This window comes from Rhinolophus sinicus, linkage group LG14 (genome assembly GCF_036562045.2).
Source record: "Rhinolophus sinicus isolate RSC01 linkage group LG14, ASM3656204v1, whole genome shotgun sequence".
Taxonomy (NCBI): domain Eukaryota; kingdom Metazoa; phylum Chordata; class Mammalia; order Chiroptera; family Rhinolophidae; genus Rhinolophus; species Rhinolophus sinicus.
The window spans coordinates 29930301-29952377 of NC_133763.1; the positions used below are offsets into that span (position 1 = coordinate 29930301).

At 36.2% G+C, this 22077-nt stretch overlaps 1 protein-coding gene across 4 annotated transcripts in view; it reads left to right on the top strand.

Moving 5' to 3' along the window:
• The window catches only part of SPTA1 (spectrin alpha, erythrocytic 1), a 131783-nt gene extending 110400 nt beyond the window's left edge, over window positions 1-21383 (top strand). For 2 of the 4 annotated variants that reach the window (XM_074318723.1, XM_019751299.2), the window contains exons 42-52: window positions 251-327; window positions 8751-8960; window positions 12848-13144; window positions 13970-14082; window positions 15263-15280; window positions 15738-15789; window positions 16962-17149; window positions 18034-18087; window positions 18462-18608; window positions 19351-19495; window positions 20002-21383. In XM_074318723.1, the coding sequence (XP_074174824.1) occupies window positions 251-327; window positions 8751-8960; window positions 12848-13144; window positions 13970-14082; window positions 15263-15280; window positions 15738-15789; window positions 16962-17149; window positions 18034-18087; window positions 18462-18608; window positions 19351-19495; window positions 20002-20127 (1427 nt within the window). In that variant the 3' untranslated portion in view covers window positions 20128-21383. The remainder of the gene's footprint in view (window positions 1-250; window positions 328-8750; window positions 8961-12847; window positions 13145-13969; window positions 14083-15262; window positions 15281-15737; window positions 15790-16961; window positions 17150-18033; window positions 18088-18461; window positions 18609-19350; window positions 19496-20001) is intronic. The other 2 variants (XM_074318724.1, XM_074318725.1) reach the window with 2 other exon arrangements.
• Window positions 21384-22077: the final 694 nt, after the last annotated feature.

The following is a 22077-nucleotide window of genomic DNA, read 5'->3' on the forward strand; positions in this document are numbered from 1 at the left end:
TGCATTTTTTCTTTGTTCTATAAAACACTAAGAAGTTTTCTTGGCCCTAGCTCTCTTTCAATCAGTTTTATCCTGCATAAGTCTACAAAAGCAATCCATTAGTCCCCACTGTTCTCATATTCAATGTATCTCCCACTTTGATAGTTAGGAGGCTCTCTTGTAGCCTAGAGGACATATTCCTTTTCTTCTTACCAAGTCTGATACAAGACCAACTATCTTTCCCATCTTATTATTTGTCTTTGCACTTTAGCTGAGAAGGAAACAAGCCTGAAGACCAATGGCAATGGTGCAGACCTCGCTGCCTTCCTCACTCTCCTAGCAAAGCAGGTGAGAGCGGGGTTGCCTTGTTAGTAGATGCCAGTGTGGTCCAAGATCAATATCACACAGAAGCTGAACACATAGGATTATTTCATTCCTAAATTTTGTGGGTTTATTTTCTGTAGAACCTGTAACATTATTCCTTTTTTCCTTCCTGATACTGATAGTTTGCTAGGTTTCCCTCCCTCTCCCTCCCCATTCACTCTCATCTGTCTTGCAATAGGTGTTCATCATTTTTATTAGATAACCAAGTTCGGCCTTTTAGTTTTTCTCTGTTGTACCCTTTAATTATATTCCATTAATAACTTTTTATATCTTTATCATTTTCTTTAACTTGCTTTTGAATTACTTAATTTAAAAATTTTTTAAGATGGCTATTGAGATGATCAAAACGTAGTCATTTTTCTTTTTTAATGTATTGTTTTCATTTTTAATTAAAGTTTATTAGGGTGACAAGTGTTAGTAAAATTACATAGGTTTCAGGTGTACAAATCTGTAACACGTTGTCTATATATCATATTGTGTGTTCATCACCCAGAGTCAGTTCTCCTTCTCTCACCATATATTTGATCCCTTTTACCCTCATCTACCACCCCATCCCTTACCCTCTGATAACCACTAAACTATTGTCTGTATCTATGAGTTTTTGTTTCTTCATTGTTTGTCTTTTTCTTTTGTTGTTTTCAGTTTTATATACCACATATCAGTGAAACCATATGGTTCTTGACTTTCTGTCTGATTTATTTTGCTTAACATTATAATCTCAAGATCCATTTATGTTGTTGCAAATGGCACTATTTCATCTTTTCTTATGGCAGAATAGATTTCTATTGTGTATATATACCATAACTTCTTTATCCATTCATGTATTGAAGGACACATTGGTTGTTTCCATGTCTTGGTTACCCTAAATAAAGCTGCAATGAACATAGGAGCACATGTATCTTTACGAATAAATGTTTTCAAATTTCTTTGGTAGATACCCAGAAGAGGTATTGCTGGGTCATATGCTAATTATATTCTTAATTTTTAAAGCAATCTCCATACTGCCTTCTATAGCGGCTGCACCAATCTGTGTTTCTACCAGCAGTGCATGAGGGTTCCTTTTTCTCCACAGCCTCTCCAACACTTGTTATTATTTGTCTTGTTGATAATACCCATTCTAACTGGTATGCTGTGATAGCTCATTGTGGTTTCTGTTTGCATTTCTCTGATGATTAGTGATGTTGAGCATCTTTTCATATATCTATTGGCCATCTGTATGTCCTCTTTGGAGAAATGTCTATTCAGGTCCTCTGCCTATATTTAATTGGATTGTTTGGGTTTCTGTGGGGAGCCATGGTTACAGCTAACTCTGAGCCTTAACAGAATGGCTCGGTTTATGCTTAACCTATTTCCTCCCCCTGAGGCAATTATCTCTGCCTGCACCTGGAGAGTGCTTGCAAGCTGCTCAGGAATGTGGTGGGAGCAGTCAGTTCCCAGACACTGAAGACTGATGGTTATTCAAGGCAATTGATAAGGATAATTGCTTTTGGGAGTTTTAGTTATTTTGTAGTTTCTGTGTCTAAAGTTAAAGATTTACTGTTAATGAGGTAATGCATTTTTGTGCTTGTTAAACTGCACATCCACAGAATGTATAAATTCTGGGGACAAAATAAACTTAGTGGCTTCAGCATCACTGGGGTCCGCGATCGCCATCATCATTTGTGTGAGTGTCTTTTTTCATTCCCACTCCCCTTTTCAGGTACTGATCGACTCGTGGCGGCTGGCTCGCCACAGGTTTCTGTTGTTGAGTTGTATGAGTTCCTTATATATGTTGGATATTAGCCCCTTATCAGAGGCGTTGTTTGCAAAAACCTTCTTTCATTGGTTGGTTATCTTTTCATTTATTGATGGTTTCTTTTGCTGCGCAGAAACTTTTTAGTTTGATATAGTCCCATTCATTTATTTTAGCTTTTACTTCCCTTGCTTTTGAAGGCAAATTCATAAAATCCTCTTTGAACCCAAGGTCCATAAGTTTAGTACCAATGTTTTCTTCTATGAAGTTTATTGTTTTAGGACTTTGTGTTTAGGTCTTTGATCCATTTTTAATTTTTTTGGTACACGGTGACAGATAGCAGTCCAGTTTCATTCTTTTGCACATGGCTTTCCAGTTCTCCCAGCACCATTTATTGAAGAGACTTTCTTTTCTCCATTGTATGTTTTTGTCTTCTTTGTCTAAAATATCTGTTCATATTTATGTGGGTTTATTTTTGGGTTCTCAATTCTATTTCATTGGTCTGTGGGTCTGTTTTCTGCCAATGCCATACTGTTTTAATTGTTGCAGCCCTGTAGTACAAGCTGAAGTCAGGTAGTATGATACCTCCAGCATTGTTCTTTTTTCTTTGCATTGCTTTGGCTATTTGGGTCTTTTGTGGTTCCATACAAATTTGGTGTTTTTGGTTCTATTTCTTTAAAAAATGCCATTGGGATTTTGATGGGGATTACATTAAATCTGTATATTGCATTTGATAATATAGCTATTTTAACTATGTTGATTCTTCCAATCCATGAACACAGAATGTCTTTCCATATCTTTGTGTCTTCTTCAGTTTCTTTTATAAATGCCTTATAATTTACAGTGTATAGGTCCTTCACATCCTTGATTAGGTTTATTCCTAGGTATTTTATTATTTTTGTTGCAATTGCAAAAGTAATTGTTGTTGTTTAAAATTTTTTTTTCTGAAATTTCATTGTTAGTATATATGAATGCAATGCATTTTTGTAAATTGGTTTTGTAGCCAGAAACTTTACTGTATACATTTATTGTTTCTAATAGCTGTTTGGTTGAGTCTTTAGGGTTTTCTATATAAAGATTCATGTCATCTGCAAAAAGTGACAATTTAACTTCTTCATTCCCTGTTCAGATGCCTTTGATATCCTTCTCTTGCTGATTGCTCTGGCTAGATCCTCCAATACTAAGTTGAATCACAGTGGTGATAAGGGGCAACTCTGTCTTCTTCCTAAACATAGTGCAAAACTCTTCAGTTTTTCACTGTTAATTATGATATTATCTGAGGATTTGTCATGTATGGCATGTATTATGTTAAGATATTTTCCTTATATACCCATTTAATGAAGTGTTTTAATCATACATGGATGTTTATCTTCTCAAATGTTTTTTCTGCATCTATTAATATAATCATGATTTTTATCTTTTATTTTGTCCATGTGATGTATCACATTGATCAATTTGCATATGTTGGATCATCCTTGTGCCTCTGGGATGAACCCTACTTGATCATGATACATAATCTTTTTAATGCATTGTAATATTCGCTTTGCTAGAATTTTGTTTATGGTTTTTGCATCTGTATTGATCAGAGATATTGGTCTGTAGATCTGTAATTTTCTTTTTAGTATTATCTTTAGCAGGTTTTGGTATTAGAGTAATGTTGGCCTCATAAAATGAGTTAGGGAGTATTGCCTCTTCAATTTTTTTAAAAATTTGAAGAGTAAAGGTGTTAGATCGTCTTTGAATGTTTGGTAGAATTTACTAGTGAAGCCATCTGGGCCTTGACTTTTACTTTTAGGAAGGTTTTGGATGACTGATTCAATTTATTTACTGTTGATCACTCTATTTAGATTTTCCAGTTCTTTGTGATTCAGTCTAAGAAGGCTATATATTTCTAAGAACTTGTCCATTTCTTCTAGGTTGTTGAATTTGGTGGCATATAGTCCTTCATAGTATTCTTGGATGATCCTTTGTATTTCTGTGCTATCCATGGTAACTCTCCTCTTTCATTTCTGATTTTGTTTATTGGTGTCTTTTCTCTTTTTATCTTAGTGAGTCTAGCCAAGGGTTTGTCAATTTTATTAATCTTTTCAAAGAACCAGCTCTTTGTTACATCAACTTTTTCTGTTGTGTTTTTGTTCTCTATTTCATTTAGCTCTGCCATTATTTTTATTATTTCCTTCCTTCTGCTGACTTTGGGCTTCATTTGTACTTCTTTTGCTAGTTCTTTAAGGTGTAATGTTAGGTTCTTTCTTGAAATAGACCTGTAATGGTATAAATTTCCCTCTTATTACTAGTTTTGCCACATCCCAATGATTTTGATGGTATGTATTTTCATTCTCATTTGTTTCTTTTTATCTTTTGAACTCCCCTCTTATTTCTTTTTTGGCCCAGTCATTCTTTAAAAGCACGTTGTTTAATCGCTACATATTTGTGGTTTTTCTGTTTTCTTTTTGCAGTTGATATCCAATTTCAAAGCCTTGTGATCAGAGAATATGCTTGGTATCATTTCAGCCTTCTTCATTTTGCTGAGGCTAGTTTTATGTCCCAGTATATGGTCTATCCTTGAGAATGTTCCATGTACACTAGAAATGAGTATATAGTCTGATGTTCTAAAATGAAGTGCTCTAGAAATGTCAATTATGTCCATTTGGTCTAATGTGTCTTTTAGGGCTGATATTTCCTTATTATTTTTCTGTTTGGATGATGTATCCATAGCTGTCAATAATGTTTTAGGTCCCCTACAATAATTATTTTAGGTCAATTTCTTCCTTTAGTTTTGTTAGTAGTTGCTTTGTATATTTTGGTACTCCCTGATTGGGGGCATACATATATTGATAAGTGGTATGTCTTTTTGTTATATCGTCCCTTTTATCATTATAACATGCCCATCTTTTTCTCTTGTGACCATTTTTATTCTGAAGTCTCTTTCATCTGATATCAGTACGGATACACCTGCTTTTCTCTGTATATCATTTACTTGGAATATCAATTTCCACCCTTTCATTTTGAGTCTATATTTGTCCTTGTAGCTGAGATGTGTCTCTTGGAGCAGCATATGGTCGGGTTTAGCATTTTGATCCAATCTGCCACTTTGTGTCTTTTTATTGGTGAATTCAGTCCATTTACATTTAAGGTGATTATTGACATATGAGGATTTCCTAACATTCTACCTTTGTTTTTTGGTAGGTTGTTGTCTCCATTGTTTCTTTGCCTTTTTGTTGCTGTCTGTTATATCAGTGTGGTGGTAATCTATGATTTTCCACTCTGTTTCTTCTTTTTCCATGTTACGTATTTCAGTTCTTCATTTTTTTTGAATGGTTACCATTAAGTTTACGTGAAAGAAAGTTTCATATTTAGAGTATCCCATTTTCTTCAGTATGCTTCCTTTCTCCATTTCCTTTTGCCAGTTCAGAACTTTTCTCTCCTCTTTTATGTTTTTGTTGTCACAAATTACCCCTACTTGTGCTGTGAGTTCATTTCTGTGTTGCAACAGCAAGTTGTCTTTTTCCTATTTTTTTTAAATGGTTTTTCTTCTTTACCCTGTATGTTATGTTTAAGTGTATAGTGTCTTCTTTTGTGTAATGGTTGCCATTTCCTGCTTCTATCTGTCTGTCTGAAATACTACTCATGATTTTGTATTCTTTTGCTTTTTTGTTTCAGGTTGAATAGTGTCCTTCAGTATTTCTTGTAATGCAGGTCATGTGTTAGAAAATTCCTTCAGCTTCTATATGTCTAGAAATGTCTTTATTCCTCCTGCATAGCTAAAGGATATCTTTGCTGGATATGTTATTCTTGGCTCATAATTTCTTTCTTTCAATAGTTTGAATATTTGACTCCACTCCCTCCTTGCTTTCTGATGAAAAAATGTGATGATAATCTAATGGGCTTTCCTTTGTAGGTTACCGTCTTCTTTTCCCTGGCTGCCCTGAGAATTCTTTCTTTGTCATTGATTTTTGACAGCTTCAATACCTTCAATGCCTTGAAGAAGGCCTGTTGGGATTGAGGTAATTAGATGTTCTATTTGCTTCTTGGATTCAAGGATCCAGTTCTTTCCACAAGTCTGAGAAGCTCTCATTGACTTTGTTTGAATACATGCTCTTTTCCCTTTTTCCTTTCTTCTCTTTCTGGTGTGCCCATTACTTTTACGTTGTTCTTTTTGATGGAGTCAGAAAGTTCTTGTAGAGTTCTTTCTTTTAACTCTCAAATCACTCTCTTCTTCCATCTGTGTGATTTCCAGATTTCTATCTTCGATGTCACTGATTCTTTCCTCCACCTGGTCAGCTTCCTAAGCTTTCTATTTCATTCTTCATTTCTTTTATTGAATGTTTACTCTCCAGAAATTCTGTTTGGTTCTTCTTTAAAATTTCATTCTCTTTGGTAAAATGTTCATTTTGTTGTTTGATTGTGTTTCTGAGTTCATTAACCTGCCTGTCTGTGTTTTCTTGCATCTCGTTGAGTTTATTCAGAACAGCAATCTTGAATTCTCTGTCATGTAAGTGACATATTTCCATGTCTTTCAGTTCATTTTCTGGAGACTTTTCATTTTCTTTCTGAGCTGCCTTGTTACCTTGGTTATTCATGGCAACTAATGAATTATTATTTCTCTTCCTAGGCATCTATAGGAGTGGATTTTGCAACAGGTTGATAGGAAGAGGTCTTTCTTTTGCTTTCCAGTAGGTGTTGGTAGAATGTTTTATTTTCTCTCCCTCTGCAGCCTTTTATTCTCTCTCACACTGTTGTGTTATATTTTCTCTTGCGTTGTTCCGGCTCTTACTTGATGGAAGGGGTCCTGTGATGGTGGGGTTCTTCTCTGTGAGCAGGTTGCCTGAGTCTCTGGGCACTGCCTCTGTGAGAGTATGTGGAGACCTTCTGAAGTCACAAAGTTCTTCCTGCAACCAAATTCAGAGCCTGTGTGTCTCAGCTGCTCTGATTATCCCTGCAGTGATCCACCCAGATAGGAGGGGGTGGGGTGTGTTGTGAGAGGTGGCTATGAGCAATGGCAACTACCAGTCCACAATTTTCTTGCCCCTATAGTTCCTTCCCTTTTGCCAGAATTAGTTACACTGTGAATCTGTGGCTGTGGGACTGCAGTTCTCAGAGCTGTAAGTATTCTGGTTTTTTTTTTATCTGACACTGCTATCGTTTCTTCTGTAGTCTACTTGTAGCACTGAAGGGGTGGAGGTGGGGCGAACTCTGGGAGAGTGGGGAAGGGTTGGCCAGGCTCTGTACCTACGTCTTCTGTCCTCTACTTGGCAGTGAGGGCTTAAATCACTGTTCTCACCCTTGTTCCTTCAGTCTTTGCTCCAGGGTCTCTGCCGTGAGCGTTAGGTTCAGCTGTGTTATATGCTCATCCCTTTGGCAGAACTGTGGGCCATAAGGGGTGCACTTCCCTCTCCCATGGCTGTGGTAAGCTCCAGAATGCAGGGAGCTCTGAGCTCCAGTTCATGTTCTGTGGCCCAAGGCCCACATCTCTGCACTTTCCTTTTTTCTCCTCTGCTGCTGACCCAAATTGCCCACCTTTAAATGATTCAAGTTGCTGGTCTCAGGCATGCCTGTGTGCCATGCAGGGAGTCTTCTGTTGAATTATAGCTATTCAATATGTTGTAAATTCCAGGGGAGATTTCAAGAAGCACTCCTCCCACCCATTTCTGTGACGAAATCCCCATAATTACAGTTTTTTGAGTACTAGCCTTTTTCTGTTTGCTCTTATACCTGGGACCTTTTAGGGGCTTCAACTAAATCTCGTTCACTAGGCTCCCACTTGATGTGTCTTGAACTCAGCACAATGTAACTACAGAAAACTCTACTTAGCATTTTAGACTCTTAGCTACTGTTTTCTGCTTGGCTTCTAGGACTTGTGTCTTGTATATTTTAGGAATCTACAAATGTCTTGATGGAAAAATACAGTCAGAATATTGAACCTACTTTTCTGCAGTTCTCTTGGCTTCTCAAATCCTGGCTGCATCTATTCCCCAGAATTCCAGTTTTTGTCTCTTTATAGCTCCATGAGATCATCAAAAGCTCTGATTGGCTGTGTTCTCCTCTTACCCTGTACAGTTTATACTTCAAAAGGGAAAGTAACAGAGATTATTATTCCTACTCTACTACTATTCCCTCCTCTATGGAATTTTGATCCCTTGAGTTATAACTACCTGTGTTGTATTCTGATTTCTTTCAAACAGCTGATTTTTTTGTTCTTTTATCCAGTGGTTAAAGTTGTTCTCAGAGACAGAATTGGTCAAATATAAGCTACCCTTTAAAAGCTGGAAGTGGAACATTCCTAGTTTTGTGATTCTCATATCAACATTTCCACAAAGATTTCATTTGTTTAACTAGCATATGTATGAGGTCTTTTGTTATTTTGTATAGAAAATTTGGAATATCATATCATGTTCCAATATTCCTTTATCATTAATATTCCACCTAACCTAAAATCTAATTATAAAACATACATGCACTGGAACTTAACCATAATTCTAATTTCAAATGTTCATTTAAGTCTCTGAGTCAAATTTTATTTTCTTTGATCATCATTCTAACTCTTTCCTAGTCCTTATCTTGTCCATGACAAAAATCTGGTGGAACCCAGGTGTGAATGACCTCTTGGAATCTGCATTATTTCTCTGTTCACTGCTTCTCTATGGTTGTTTCTCAGGAAACACTGGATGTCAGTCTGCAGAGCTTCCAGCATGAGAGACTGTCTGAGATAACTGACTTAAAGGACCACCTGGTTGCTGCTCAGCACAGCCAGACCAAAGCCATTGAGGAGCGCCATGCTGCCTTGCTGAGGCTCTGGGAAAAGCTGCTGGAAGCCTCTGCAACCCACAAAGAAAAATTGCTGGAGAAACAGGTGCCCCTACAAAAGGTAAATTAAAAAAAAATTGATGAGCCATGATAAGGTCTTGATTATCTGTATATTAGCCATGGAATCCAGAAATAGATCGTGAAAACCCTGTTTGGATAATCTGTAGATTTTTTGAGTAAATACTTTGGAAAGGATCAGGAAGACATTCTTATCGAGCAAGAAGTAATTCATTTTTTTCAGATTGATAGAAAGGTGGGTGTTTTTGTTTTTTTTTTTCATTTTGTTTTTTTAAGACTGATTTGTCAGTTATCCAGATGAGTTGATGTGAAAGCCAGGCACATGTAATGGAAGAGATAGGTAGGGCAAGAGGATGGGAGATCTTACTGTATGGAAGACCTGAAACTGGCAGGCTGGATAAAACGTCATCCTTGTGCTTTTCTTTAACTCAAATAAAAGGAGAACTAGACAAGTAAAATCTGTGTTCTCATCTTTCCTGGCTGGGAAACTTTGTATATGTCAGTTAATATCTCTGAACCTTGATTCTTCCACTTATGAAATAAGATAATGTCACTGTTGTCTCCTGCTGTTTTGTGTTATTACTATGTTATTACTATTAAAAGAAGCAACGATCTGTAAAAATTCATTATAAACCATTAAGTTGTATACGGATATATGTGATTAAAATGTTCTTTTTAGTGGTGGCTGTTAAGGTATTAGATGTTGATCATTTAAAAAAATCAATAATAAAAGGAGGTGAAGATGGTCAGTGAAATTACTAAGGATTCCTAGACCAGAACAAGTATTACACCTGGCAACAAGTTAAGGTAGGGAGTTAGGGGAATTAGATAGAAAACAAACACACAAAAATCAGTCAGTCTGGACCCTTAGTTAATTTTTACTGTATTGAAGGACTTGAAACTTAATTTTAGGTAAAAAAAAAATGAATCAATTAATGGGTAACTTTATAAATATATAAAAATATAAATATATTTTACGTTCTTTATATTTATTAAATTCATTGGGGTGACAATGGTTAGTAAAATTATATAGCTTTCAAGTGTACATTTTTATAATACATCATCTATATATTGCATTCTGTGTTCACCACCCAGAGTCAGTTCTCCTTCCATCACCATATATTTGATCCCCTTTTCCCTCTTCTACCACTTCCTCTCCCTCCTTACCCTTTGGTAACTACTAAACTGTTGTCTATGTCTACGAGTTTTTGTTTCTTTGTTTGTTTGTCTTGTTCCTTTGTTGCTTGCAGTTTTATATCTCACATATGAGTGAAGTCATATGATTCTTGGCTTTTTCTGTCTGACTTATTTTGCTTAGCATAATAATTTCAAGATCCATCCATGTTGTCATAAATGACAGTACTTCATCTTTTCTTATGGCCGAGTAGTTAGTTCACATTCTGATTCTATTATTTTAAAATTATAAAATCTTTGTAAAATATTCAGTTGATCCATAGTATTATGAAAATAATATTAAGTACTTTATGGTTGTCATGTTCTTCCTGTGTGAGGGCCATATTAGTTTTCTCTGTGTTGGTCTATTTTAGCATATAGATTGTTGAAATGAGTACAGGGAAAATGTAATAGTGCACAACCCTGTAATCTCCCTTTCATTTGGGCCAATTTTTCCTCTTTAATCTTTATGTTTGAGGGTGAAAATTCATTTGTATAACATAAATCTCCTTGAGAGTACAGTCTGCTGACCCAAAGTCTATAATAAATCTTAAATCTAAAACTATTTTTGATTACATACTGTTTGGACCAATCCATATTATTTCTCTCATTCAGAAATTCAGAGTCATTCACTTATAGATATGGAAAACAAACTGATGGTTACTAGATGGGAGGGGTTTGGGGGGATAAGTGAAAAAAGTGAAGGGGTTAGGAAGTACAAATTGACAGTCACAAAATAGTTACAGGGATGTAAAATACAGTACTGGGAATATAGTTAATAATGTTATACAACTATGTATGGTGTCAGATGGGTACTAGACTTACCAGGGGAATCATTTCTTAAATTATATAAATGCCTAACCACTGTACTGTACACCTGAAACTAACATAAAATAATATTGAATGTCAACTATAGCTAAAAATATGTATATTGTCAAGGGATGTAAAGTACAGCATAGGGAATATAGTCAATGGTATTGACTATGTATGGTTTCAAATGGGTAGTAGGCTTGTTGGAAGTATCACTTTGTGAGGTATGTAAATGTCTAATCATTATGTTGTTTTGTACACCTGAAACTAATAATACAAACAAATAAAAAATAAAAGTGAACTGACATAAAAAAGATGTTATCAAAGATTAATATTAAAAGGTATTTATCACAGTCCTATTTGTAATGGGGAAAATTAGAAATAGTATAAACAGGCAATAATAGAATAGTGTTTAAATATATTGTGACAAAGAAATATGATAGCTCATTCAGCCATTAAATTATATTTTAAATTAATATTTAATTATCATCATAGCCTGAAAGCTCATGGTTTTATTTAAGAAATAAAACCAGAAAACTGTGTGGAAAAAAAAAAAGAAAGATACTCAGAGTCATTCAGAACATATGGATAACTCCAGAGAGTATTGCAGGAAAAAGAATACAAGTTAGAGGGTAGGAAATAGGTTTAAGCAGGGGATTCAAGCATGAAATAAGCCCTAAATAAGGTTTAGAAGAATGGTAGGAAAATAATTCAGTATATACAAAGAGACATCAGAGACGTGTGGTCTGCAGAAGATCAGAATAAAGAGGAAGGCATAAAGGATGGGATAGATTTGCTTATCCCACAACCTACTTGTTCATTTAATCATTTATTCATTCATTTAGCACCTTTTTCTTTTAGTTTTTTTTTTTTTTAATTTATTGGGGTGACAATTGTTAGTGACATTACATAGATTTCAGGTGTACAATTCTGTATTACATCATCTATAAATCCCATTGTGTGTTCACCACCCAGAGTCAGTTCTCCTTCTATCACCATATATTTGATCCCCCTTACCCTCTGGTAACCACTAAACTATTGTCTGTGTCTATGAGTTGAGTTTTTTGTTTCTCATTTGTTTGTCTTGTTCTTTTGCTGTTTTTGGTTTATATTCCACATATCAGTGAAATGAAACTGGACTGCTATCTGTCACCATGTACCAAAATTAATTCAAAATGGATCAAAGACTGAAGCATAATACCTGACACAATAAACTGTATAGAAGAAAACATAGGTACTAAACTTATGGACCTTGGGTTCAAAGAGCATTTTATGAATTTGACTCCAAAGGCAATGGAAATAAAAGCTAAAATAAACGAATGGAGTATATGAAACTCAAAAGCTTCTGCACAGCAAAAGAAACAATCAACAAACTAAAGAGGCAACCAACTGAATGGGAGAAGATTTTTGCAAACAGTGCCTCCGATAGGGGCTAATATCCAAAATACACAAGGAACTCGTGAAACTCAACAACAAAAAAGTAAACAACCCAATTGAAAAATGGACAGAGGACCTGCAGAGACATTTCTCCATTTAGCACCTATTTTTACATGTTTACTATGTACCAAGTAGAATTGAAACACAGACTTCAGAATAGGAAATCTTATCATCAAAAATGACCTTTGCCACTTTTGGACTCTTAGAGCTAAAACAAATCTAGAAGTCATTCAACCTTTTCATTTGTAGATGATGGAAAACTTGGCCACTTTCATTCAACGAGAAAATGTCAGGATCAGAGCTTATACCTCAAATTCACATGTCCATCTACCTGATCATGTGGTTCCCATTGGTTTTAGTTCTGCCCTCTTAGAATGTTGGCCCTGAAAATATTTGAAGACAGTCTTTTTTTTTTTTAATGCTCAGTCTTTTGTCTCTTCTCTTTAGTCTTTTCTTCTTCTATTCTCTTCCTATTGGGAAAAATGGAGGTATACTTTTCTTCCTCTGTAGGCTGAGGAGCTATTCATGGAATTTGCATACAAGGCTTCAGCTTTCAATCACTGGTGTGAAAATGCTGAGGAGGACCTGTCAGAGCCTGTGCACTGTGTCTCCCTGAATGAGGTTCGCCAGCTGCAGAAGGACCATGAGGCCTTCTTGGCCTCCTTGGCCAGGGCCCAAGAAAACTTTAACTATTTGCTAAAGCTAGACCAGCAGATTAAGGCCTTAAATGTGCCCTCCAGCCCTTATACCTGGTTAACAATGGAGGTCCTAGAAAGGATCTGGACACACCTACCTGACATCATCAAGGTAACTTGAAGCACAGTAGAGATTTCCTTTGACTAGAGTAATCATGAACATTTAGATTATTATCCAAGTTGAGAAACTTTTAAAAAGGAAATGGACACTATTAATCAGGACAGCAGTCATATACTGGGAAGTCTAAAAAAAATTTGGAAATAAATTTATTATAGGTATAGCTCTGTGCCCCATAGTTCAGACAGTTTCATGCTTATGGGTGTTCAGCAGTGATTTAGGGAAGCAAACACAAGCTCTAGGAGGTAGTTCTAAAAATGCGTCACAAAAAGTTCATAAGGTTTGTATATATCTTTACAGTCTATATATTCCCGCATCCAAGGCATTCTTTGTTTTATACACACCTCCAAAATGGCCTTTCAAATGTGTTTTTATTTAATTTTTGTTTGTCTATGATAATGTTCATTACAGAAACTATAAAAAATATTTAAAAGTTTAAAAAAGGAAAGTTTCACCATAAAATCACCAATTTTATGTGGCAACGCTTATTACTACCTTTCCCTTTAAGGCTGCTTTTATGTTCATTTAAATGGAATTTCACCTGGAAAAAAAATTGAGAAAAGATTTGCCTTATTACTTGATTATTTGTTACTGGGATTGGTCTTTGAGACTCTGCAAGTACTTATGGGAAGTGACATGAGCTTTTTTCACCTTTTGGAGATAAGAATAGATGGGCTGGAAGAAATGTGAACACATAGGCACATGGCTCTCGAAGATAGGTTAGATTTGGGAAAGTTAATAAGTGTAGCTGAGCCTGGGAACCAGCCATTTTATTGCAAAGAAAGGTCTTCAGTATGTACCTGTGACTTGGGGTTTCAGGAACGAGAGCAGGAGCTGCAAAAGGAAGAGTCAAGACAGGTCAAGAACTTTGAGATGTGCCAGGAGTTTGAACAGAATGCCAGTGCCTTCCTTCAGTGGATCTTGGAGACCAGGTATGTGTGCTACCTCAAAACTTATGATCCCTATAGCACACATTCCATTTCTTATAAGGATAACATACATATATGAGGGCCTAAGGACAAGGGACTCCTACAGCATTTATGCTGTCCTAAAATCACCATGTCCTATTTGTGTTTTATACTTTTAATTGATAGCTTTCTGAATCAATCCTTGAAAAATTGAGAATTTCATATTGCTATCCATTGTGTACCCTTCAGCATTCTCTCCTTGATGCTCTCACTTTTTTCTCTGTTGCCTATTACAGTCCAAAAATAATGACAGTCCCTTATGTTTGCATACCACTTTTCACTTTACAAAGTACTTCTATACCCATTACATCACTTAATTTTTAGAGCAGCCTTGAAAAATGTACAAAGCAGATCTTATTACCTCTTGTTTCCAAGTGTGGAAAGAAGTTGAATAGATAAATTGACTTGCTCAAGGTCACATAGGTGTTTATTGACACAAGCAGAATCAGAGCATATTGTGAACACTTAATATGAAGCTCTTATATTGCCTGACTACTAAAGCTGTGATGAGAATCAAGTGAAATAATATATGCTCATTGCTTTTACCAAGTGCAAAATGTTCTATATGTAAAAATAACATTTGTCACATCATTTAGGGCAAATAACCTGGAAAAGAGGAGACTGAGAAGGTGTAATACGTTAGAATAAATGATCTAAATTGGTAGACTGTACCCAGTAGGTAGGTCAGAATTGTGGAGGTTTGAGAGTTAAAATGGTGGTTTAGACAATCCATGATATATACTGTTTCTACACACCACTAACAAGGATAAATCAAACAATTAACAGAAAGAAATCCTGTATCATAGCTAAAGTACATCTGACAAAAAGCAGAGGAAATACAGCTCATCCTTATCTGCCTCTGGTTTTGGTCCTTCATCCCCTGGGAGCATGTGGCCAACACCAAGCATGTCACCTGATAACTGTGGTCTTCATCCTACAGCAAGTAGCTGCACGGAAGGTTCTTAGCTTCTCAGTGTGGAAGAGACTTTTGGAACAGTAGGTGGAGCATGTTCATATGTTTTTGGCTACAAAGGATTGAGAATGCTTCATAAATCTGAAGAAAAAAGATCATTAAAGTAGTCCATGTTAACATATGATTTCCCTTTTTTCTTTTCCGATTCCTGTTCCGGTTTTCCGTGTCCAGGGCTTATTTTCTGGATGGGTCAGTATTGTATGTTATTGTACTTTTTTTGTTATAAAATTCTGGAATAATTAGCTAAAGAGGAATAATTCACTAAGGCATCTTCATCCCGTCTCAATCTGATGTTTTCTAAATAAAAATGTAGGGTGAAAAAGAGAAGCCTAATATATCATTCTAGCTCCACACCCCACCAGTGAAGTCTTGCCTACATTAGGTTAAGGGTATGTTTGAGGATAAGAATTAGGAGGGAGGTCTGGAAGCCTTCTCATAGGCAGAGAAAAATCTATCTGGCAACGTTGCCAATAGACAGAGCGGTTTGGTTTCATGAAAATTTGGTGTTACGAAAATTTATTTCAGAGAAGCCGTGTAACTTGGAAGAAGTAGCAGTAGAGAAGTGTAGGGGCTCTGAGTTTGTCTGTCTGTGTGAAATACTGATCTCTGATATTATAAGTAATATTTTCCTCTGCTTCTTAACTAGATCTTTGCTGAAAGAAACAGGAACTCTGGAATCCCAGTTGGAAGCAAATAAAGTAAGTAATGTTTATTCATTAGCTCAGGATATTGCCAGAATTACAAGGTGTGCAAAAAGGGTTGCTTAAAGAAAACTCTTAGGAATACTTTTAGGTAAATGCCCTGGCCTGAAAGTCAAGAGCCTAAGGCTCCGGTGCCAACCCTGCCAAAAATTTCCATTCTAACCATTTGCTACCACTTCATGGACATCAGATTGCTGAAATAGCTGAACTTCAATTTCTGTATCTATACAATGGAGTTAATAATACCTACGTTATAGAGTTACTATTAGGTTGGTGCAAAAATGATTGCGGTTTTTGCAATTATAATTAACCTTTTAAACTGCAATTACTTTTGTACCAACCTAATATGTTGATTAAGTAAGGGAACAAATGCAAAAGCTCCTAGCCTACAACTTGAAACATTGACAAATTTCTGTTATTATTTGATAATAACAATTAATTGATAATGCAATTCAATCTAGATGATCTCTTATCAATTGAGTGAAGCAGCGGGCTACAGGGGTGTCTCTTAACCTTATTTTCATTATTGAACCTCAGGAGAGAGAGAAAAATACTAAAGAATAAGATGTCAGGTAGGATTGATCTTTGCAGGACTGCAAGCCATTGTAATATCTAATGTTTTTTACCAACCCCCATCATCATTCACTCCTACTCTATCTACGAAAAATATTCCCTGGTTGAGAAAGCATGATCTAGAGGCAGAAATTTGGCATATAATGTGCCTGAATGACAGGAACATTTTATGGAATTCCACTCAAGGAGGTCCAAGAGTAAACACTGTGGAGCTTAAGTAAGCCTGAGAACTCAACTACAATCAATAGTGCAGACAATTCATGATGAAAACCACTGGGAGCTGATGATGCATGGATCTTGGAAATTCTACCCTTTCCTATCTGTAGTATAAAACTACTAACTCTTTGTATATTACAGATTACCAGAATGCGAGAGGTCATATCACTTAATCTTCTACCACTTTATCAGTGAGGAATAGAGAAGTTAAATGGTTTTCCTGAGCAGTTCATTTCTCATGGAGGACAGGAATATCCTTGAAAATAATTGAAAAGGAGCAATTAGGGGAAACCCAAAGACATTAGTATCTTATCCTCACTCCCAATCCTAGGTTTACACAGGTGCCCTGGGTGACTGTCACTCTTCTTCCCTTTTTCCAGAGGAAGCAAAAGGAGATCCAGGTGATGAAGCGTCAGCTGACCAAGATTGAGGATCTGGGGGACAACTTAGAAGAGGCTTTGATCCTGGACATCAAGTACAGCACCATTGGACTGGCCCAGCAGTGGGACCAACTCTACCAGCTTGGGATACGAATGCAACACAATCTGGAACAACAGATACATGCCAAGTACTGAGAACCTATGTCCAGGACTGGGGAAGTGTGTGGATGGTATTAGGTGTTAGGAACTTAACTTCAAGGGCTAGAATTTGGGGTACTGGATAAAAGAGCTGCTTCAGAGATAGTACACTCACCATCTTCAGAACCAACATTCTCTTTTTACTGTCCCATAGAATGACTGTTTCTCTTTATTCTATTATGAAATAGGAGACAGTGCTCTCATGGTCCTGAATCTACTCATCATCCAATTCTCAGAGTCCCTTTACCATCTTATGTAATCTCTTCAGAAAAGCATTCCCTTTTGTAAAATTCCCTGTAAAAATGTCTAGAATGCAAGAAATATTCAAGGTAGAGGGCAGAAGAGCTGAATTTATTTTTTCTAAAGAAATTAACTGTATTAAAGAAGCTTTAGGTCTCCATAGCTTTTTGGCAGTTATTATCTAAATCAGAGATTGGCAAACTTTTTCTGCAAAGTGTCTGATAATAAATATTTTAGACTTTGTGAGCCACATAGTCTCTGTTATAACTACTCAACTCTGCTGTTGTGGAGAGAAAGTAGCTACTGATAATTTATATGAATGAGCATGGACACGGTCCAATAAAATTTCATTATGGACACTTAAATTTGAATTTCATGTAATTTTTATGTTTAATAAAGCATTTTTCTTCTTTTGATTATTTTCAACCATGTAAAAATGTAAAAAATATTCTTAGCTCACTGACTGTACAAAAGCAAGTGACAGATTGGATTTGACCCATGAACCATGGTTTGCCAAGCCCTGAATTAAATGAGTTGTATAGCATATTGCTCACTAAAATTCTCTATTTCATGTGGCATGTCTTCTGCTTTTCTCTGTTTTGCTTAATGGCTTAATTAATGTTTTTCTTTTTAGAGATACCATAGGTGTGAGTGAGGAGACACTAAAGGAGTTTAGCACAACCTATAAGTGAGTATAACTTTGTAGTTGATTGGTTCTTTGTTTTTCAGTCCACTCAATTAATTTCCAAATAACAACTTTTCCCTCAGTGTGGCTTTATAGGATCTTACATGAAGATCTAGTTATGTTGTTTAGCTTCAAGTTATAGCTTATAATATGTCTATGAGATTCCTGGACTTTAGAAAATACATTTCTTTTGTGTTCAACATTTTATGCTTTTTCCTCCATTTATTATAAATGTAGAAACACAGGCAAGTGCTCCACTCAATTCTCTGATAACATTATGTCACGTTAATAAAGCCCCAGCCGATGCAACAAGAACTGTTCTTTTCTGTTGTAATCTGGGTCTCTGTTGAACTTTATAAAATGTTTTTATTCTTTAGACAATTTGATGAGAATTTGACAGGGTCCTTGAGTCACAAAGACTTCCGGTCCTGCCTGAGAGGACTCAATTACTACTTGCCCATGGTGGAGGAAGGTGAACCTGAGCCCAAGTTTGAGAAATTTCTGGATGCTGTCGACCCAGGGAGGTAGGAAGAAGGCCAAGGGCCAGACCGGAGCAGGAAATGGGTCTTGGAGGGACAAGCACAGAAAGTAAAATGATCCATAAAACATGAAATTAGCTCATCTTGAAAATAAGAAGATACAGATTACCATAAACGAACTGGACAGCTTTTGGTGCCCTACCATGATTAGATCAGAAGTTTATGGCACTAACTCCAACTCAGGCACAAGCTCTGCAATTTGGTCAATTCCTGGTTATGTTTGACATATAAATTTCAGCTGGTTCTGAGAATGGAACCTGAGAGAAGAGTCCCTTCATGTGTGTAAGGTCCTATGGATGACTGACTCATGGGAGTGGGGTTGTTGTGTGTTTGTGAGGGTGTAGTAGTCATAGAGGGATCACATTATTGTTAGGGACTAATTCTTTCTAATACCAAGACCAAAGAAGACTAGAAATAGATGTCTTCAACTCCAGTTGTAGTGCTTGAGCTACCTAGATACTGGTGCTGATGGGAAATCCCCAAATTCGATGTAGTGTGTCAGGCTGAAAGACCCATAAGGAAATAGAGACTGGAACTTAGGAAACTGTTTATTTGGCATGAGGAGGAGGATCGAATAGAGATCATAGTCTCAGAATGCCGAGTTGGAATAGGCACTTGGAAAATCTGTCTTTCCTCCATCTCTGAGACACTAAGTAGGATGAGAAAGGGGCCTGCCTTCTTTTCTGGCTGTTGAGAAGACACAGTTCCTGATTCATTTCTCTCACAGGAAGGGTTATGTCTCACTGGAGGACTATACCTCATTCCTAATTGACAAGGAGTCAGAGAACATCAAGTCCAGCGATGAAATAGAGAATGCTTTCCAAGCCCTGGCAGAGGGCAAGGCCTATATTACCAAAGAGGACATGAAGCAGGTCAGAATTCAATTACATCTACTCTCATCATAATCTAGATTTTGTTAATCTCAGGCCTGGTTGCCTACTATAGGCACCTACCCTCCTCCCACCTCTTTTTTATTTCAGATATCATCTTGCTTTAGATATCGTTTGCTTTTGTCTCCATTTCATGTCACGATCAAAACCCACAGTCAATCTCTAATGACTATCAGGGTCAATTCCAAACCTGAAACTCAGTTTTCAAAGGGATTTCTTTTCCCATTTATTTAATAATCCAAATTTATGAAATAGAATAAATAGTGTAGTGAAAATGAGTGGGATTCTTTAGGTAAGAGCTAAATTGAAGAGATTAGTTCGTCTTACTCATTAGAAATTATGGATTTATGAGAAAGTATGTGATATGAACAGGGCTGGCTTCTTCTTCCACAGTTCCTCCACCCCCTGGGTGTAATGCATACTGGAAGCCCCAAGGAACCAGGTATTTTGAATCCCTATCACCTTATCTCTTTCTTTTTACGTTTCAGGCCCTAACCCCAGAACAAGTATCATTCTGTGCATCACATATGCAACAATATGTGGACCCACGGGGCCGAAGCCACCCTGCTGGCTATGACTATGTTGGCTTCACCAATTCCTACTTTGGCAACTGATAAGCAGCTTTTCCTGGATCATATAAAATCTTGGTGTGATGGGAAGTATTGGGGGATGAAGGAGACAGGCAAGTACAGAGGGTGGAAAGATAGTACTGTGTGTGTGTGTGTGTGTGTGTGTGTGTGTGTGTGTGTGTGTTTATTACATTTATTGCAGGACCTGAAAAAAAATCTCAACCTTGGGAGATATAAGGCATTAATAGAGTTGGAGGAGAGGGACCATGGGCTTATTTTGTATGAAACTAATTTCTACTGAGGGGTGTTAAGTTCTCTATTTTTTATTTGTTGGGTTCTATATGTCTTGATTATTGTTTTGTTCTGATTATAACATAAAGTTTTCATTTTAGAATTGTACACTTGAAACCTATGTAATTTTACTAATCGTTATCACCCAGTAAGTTAAATTAAAAAAAAATTAAGTGTTTTTAATAGGGCAATGTGAAGTAAAATGTTACTGACTTAGTTGGGCTTCTGTATTTCTGAGCACTGTACTATCATCTAAATTGGGTAGCTAATTGCATTGTAAATGAGGGCCATTGTAGAGTAGATAAATAAAATCCAAGATGATTTACAAACAAGTTCTCTTGAGCTTCAGAATGTGTTTAAATTCTTACATTTGAAAATGAAGATATTTGATAGCCTGAGGAATCTGTGTTGCTAATAATGTATAAATGTTTTTACTGATTTTTGCTTAAACAATTGGATAATGTGGAATATGACAATCCATAAGTATTTTGAAGAACATGTGGTACATATATATATATATATATATATATATATATATATATATATATATATATACATATATATGTATGTATATATATATGTATATATATAATGAAATACTATTCTGCCATAAGAAAAGATGAAATAGTGCCATTTGTGACAGCATGGATGGATCTTGAGATTATTATGCTAAGCAAAATAAGTCAGACAGAAAAAGTCCAGAAACACATGATTTCACTGATATGTGGTATATAAAACTGAAAACAACAAAGGAACAAGGCAAACAAATAAAGAAATAAAAACTCATAGACACAGACAATAGTTTAGTGGTTACCGGAGGGTAAGGGAGGTGGGGATTGGGAGATGAGGGTAAGGGGGATCAAATATATGGTAATGGAAGGAGAACTGACTCTGGGTGGTAAACACACAATGTGATATGTAGACGATGTATTACAGAATTGTACACCTGAAACCTATGTAACTTTACTAATCATTGTCACCACAATAAACTTCAATTTAAAAAACTAAAAGTGTTCATAAATATCTAAACCATCTGATTATGAATTACCAAAAGTGGTTACAGTTGAAAAAAAAAGCAAAGTCCAATAAAACATCAAAAATAAGTATCATTTAATATCATATTTACCAAGTATGGAGATTCTAAAAAATGTGGCTTGTAATAACCAAAGGCAAAGGTGAGCATGGTTCCATTCTTCCCTCAACACCTACAAAGCATCTGCAAGGCCTAAATCAGATTATTAGACATATGGTGGGTCAAGAAATGCTCTTAATTTGCAAACAACCATTAACACCATCTTATAAAAGAGATTGGGTAGTACAGAGGCTAGAAAAGATAATATTTATCTGAAGAATCAACAAAATGCCATAAGAAGATAGCATTGTCAGAGTTACATACTTGTACAGCTCCTTCTAAAATAAGATTCTGGCCACCTGTGCACTCAAGCAAAGCATGGTAATATGGGAATCAGCATTCATAACTTAATTGGGGAATATAAATATTCAACATAATATTGTAACACTTAGAAGTTATATCAGATTTCCCTCTTCATTTCAAGGTTAAGTTTCCCCTAATTGATACTCATCTTTTCTTGACCTTCTGTTCACTTACTTTAAATTGGAATCCCTGACTTATTCTTACTAATTCTCTACTATACAACTTATAGATCGGAGCCTGCCTCCGAGTCCCTGCCATATGGCCATATC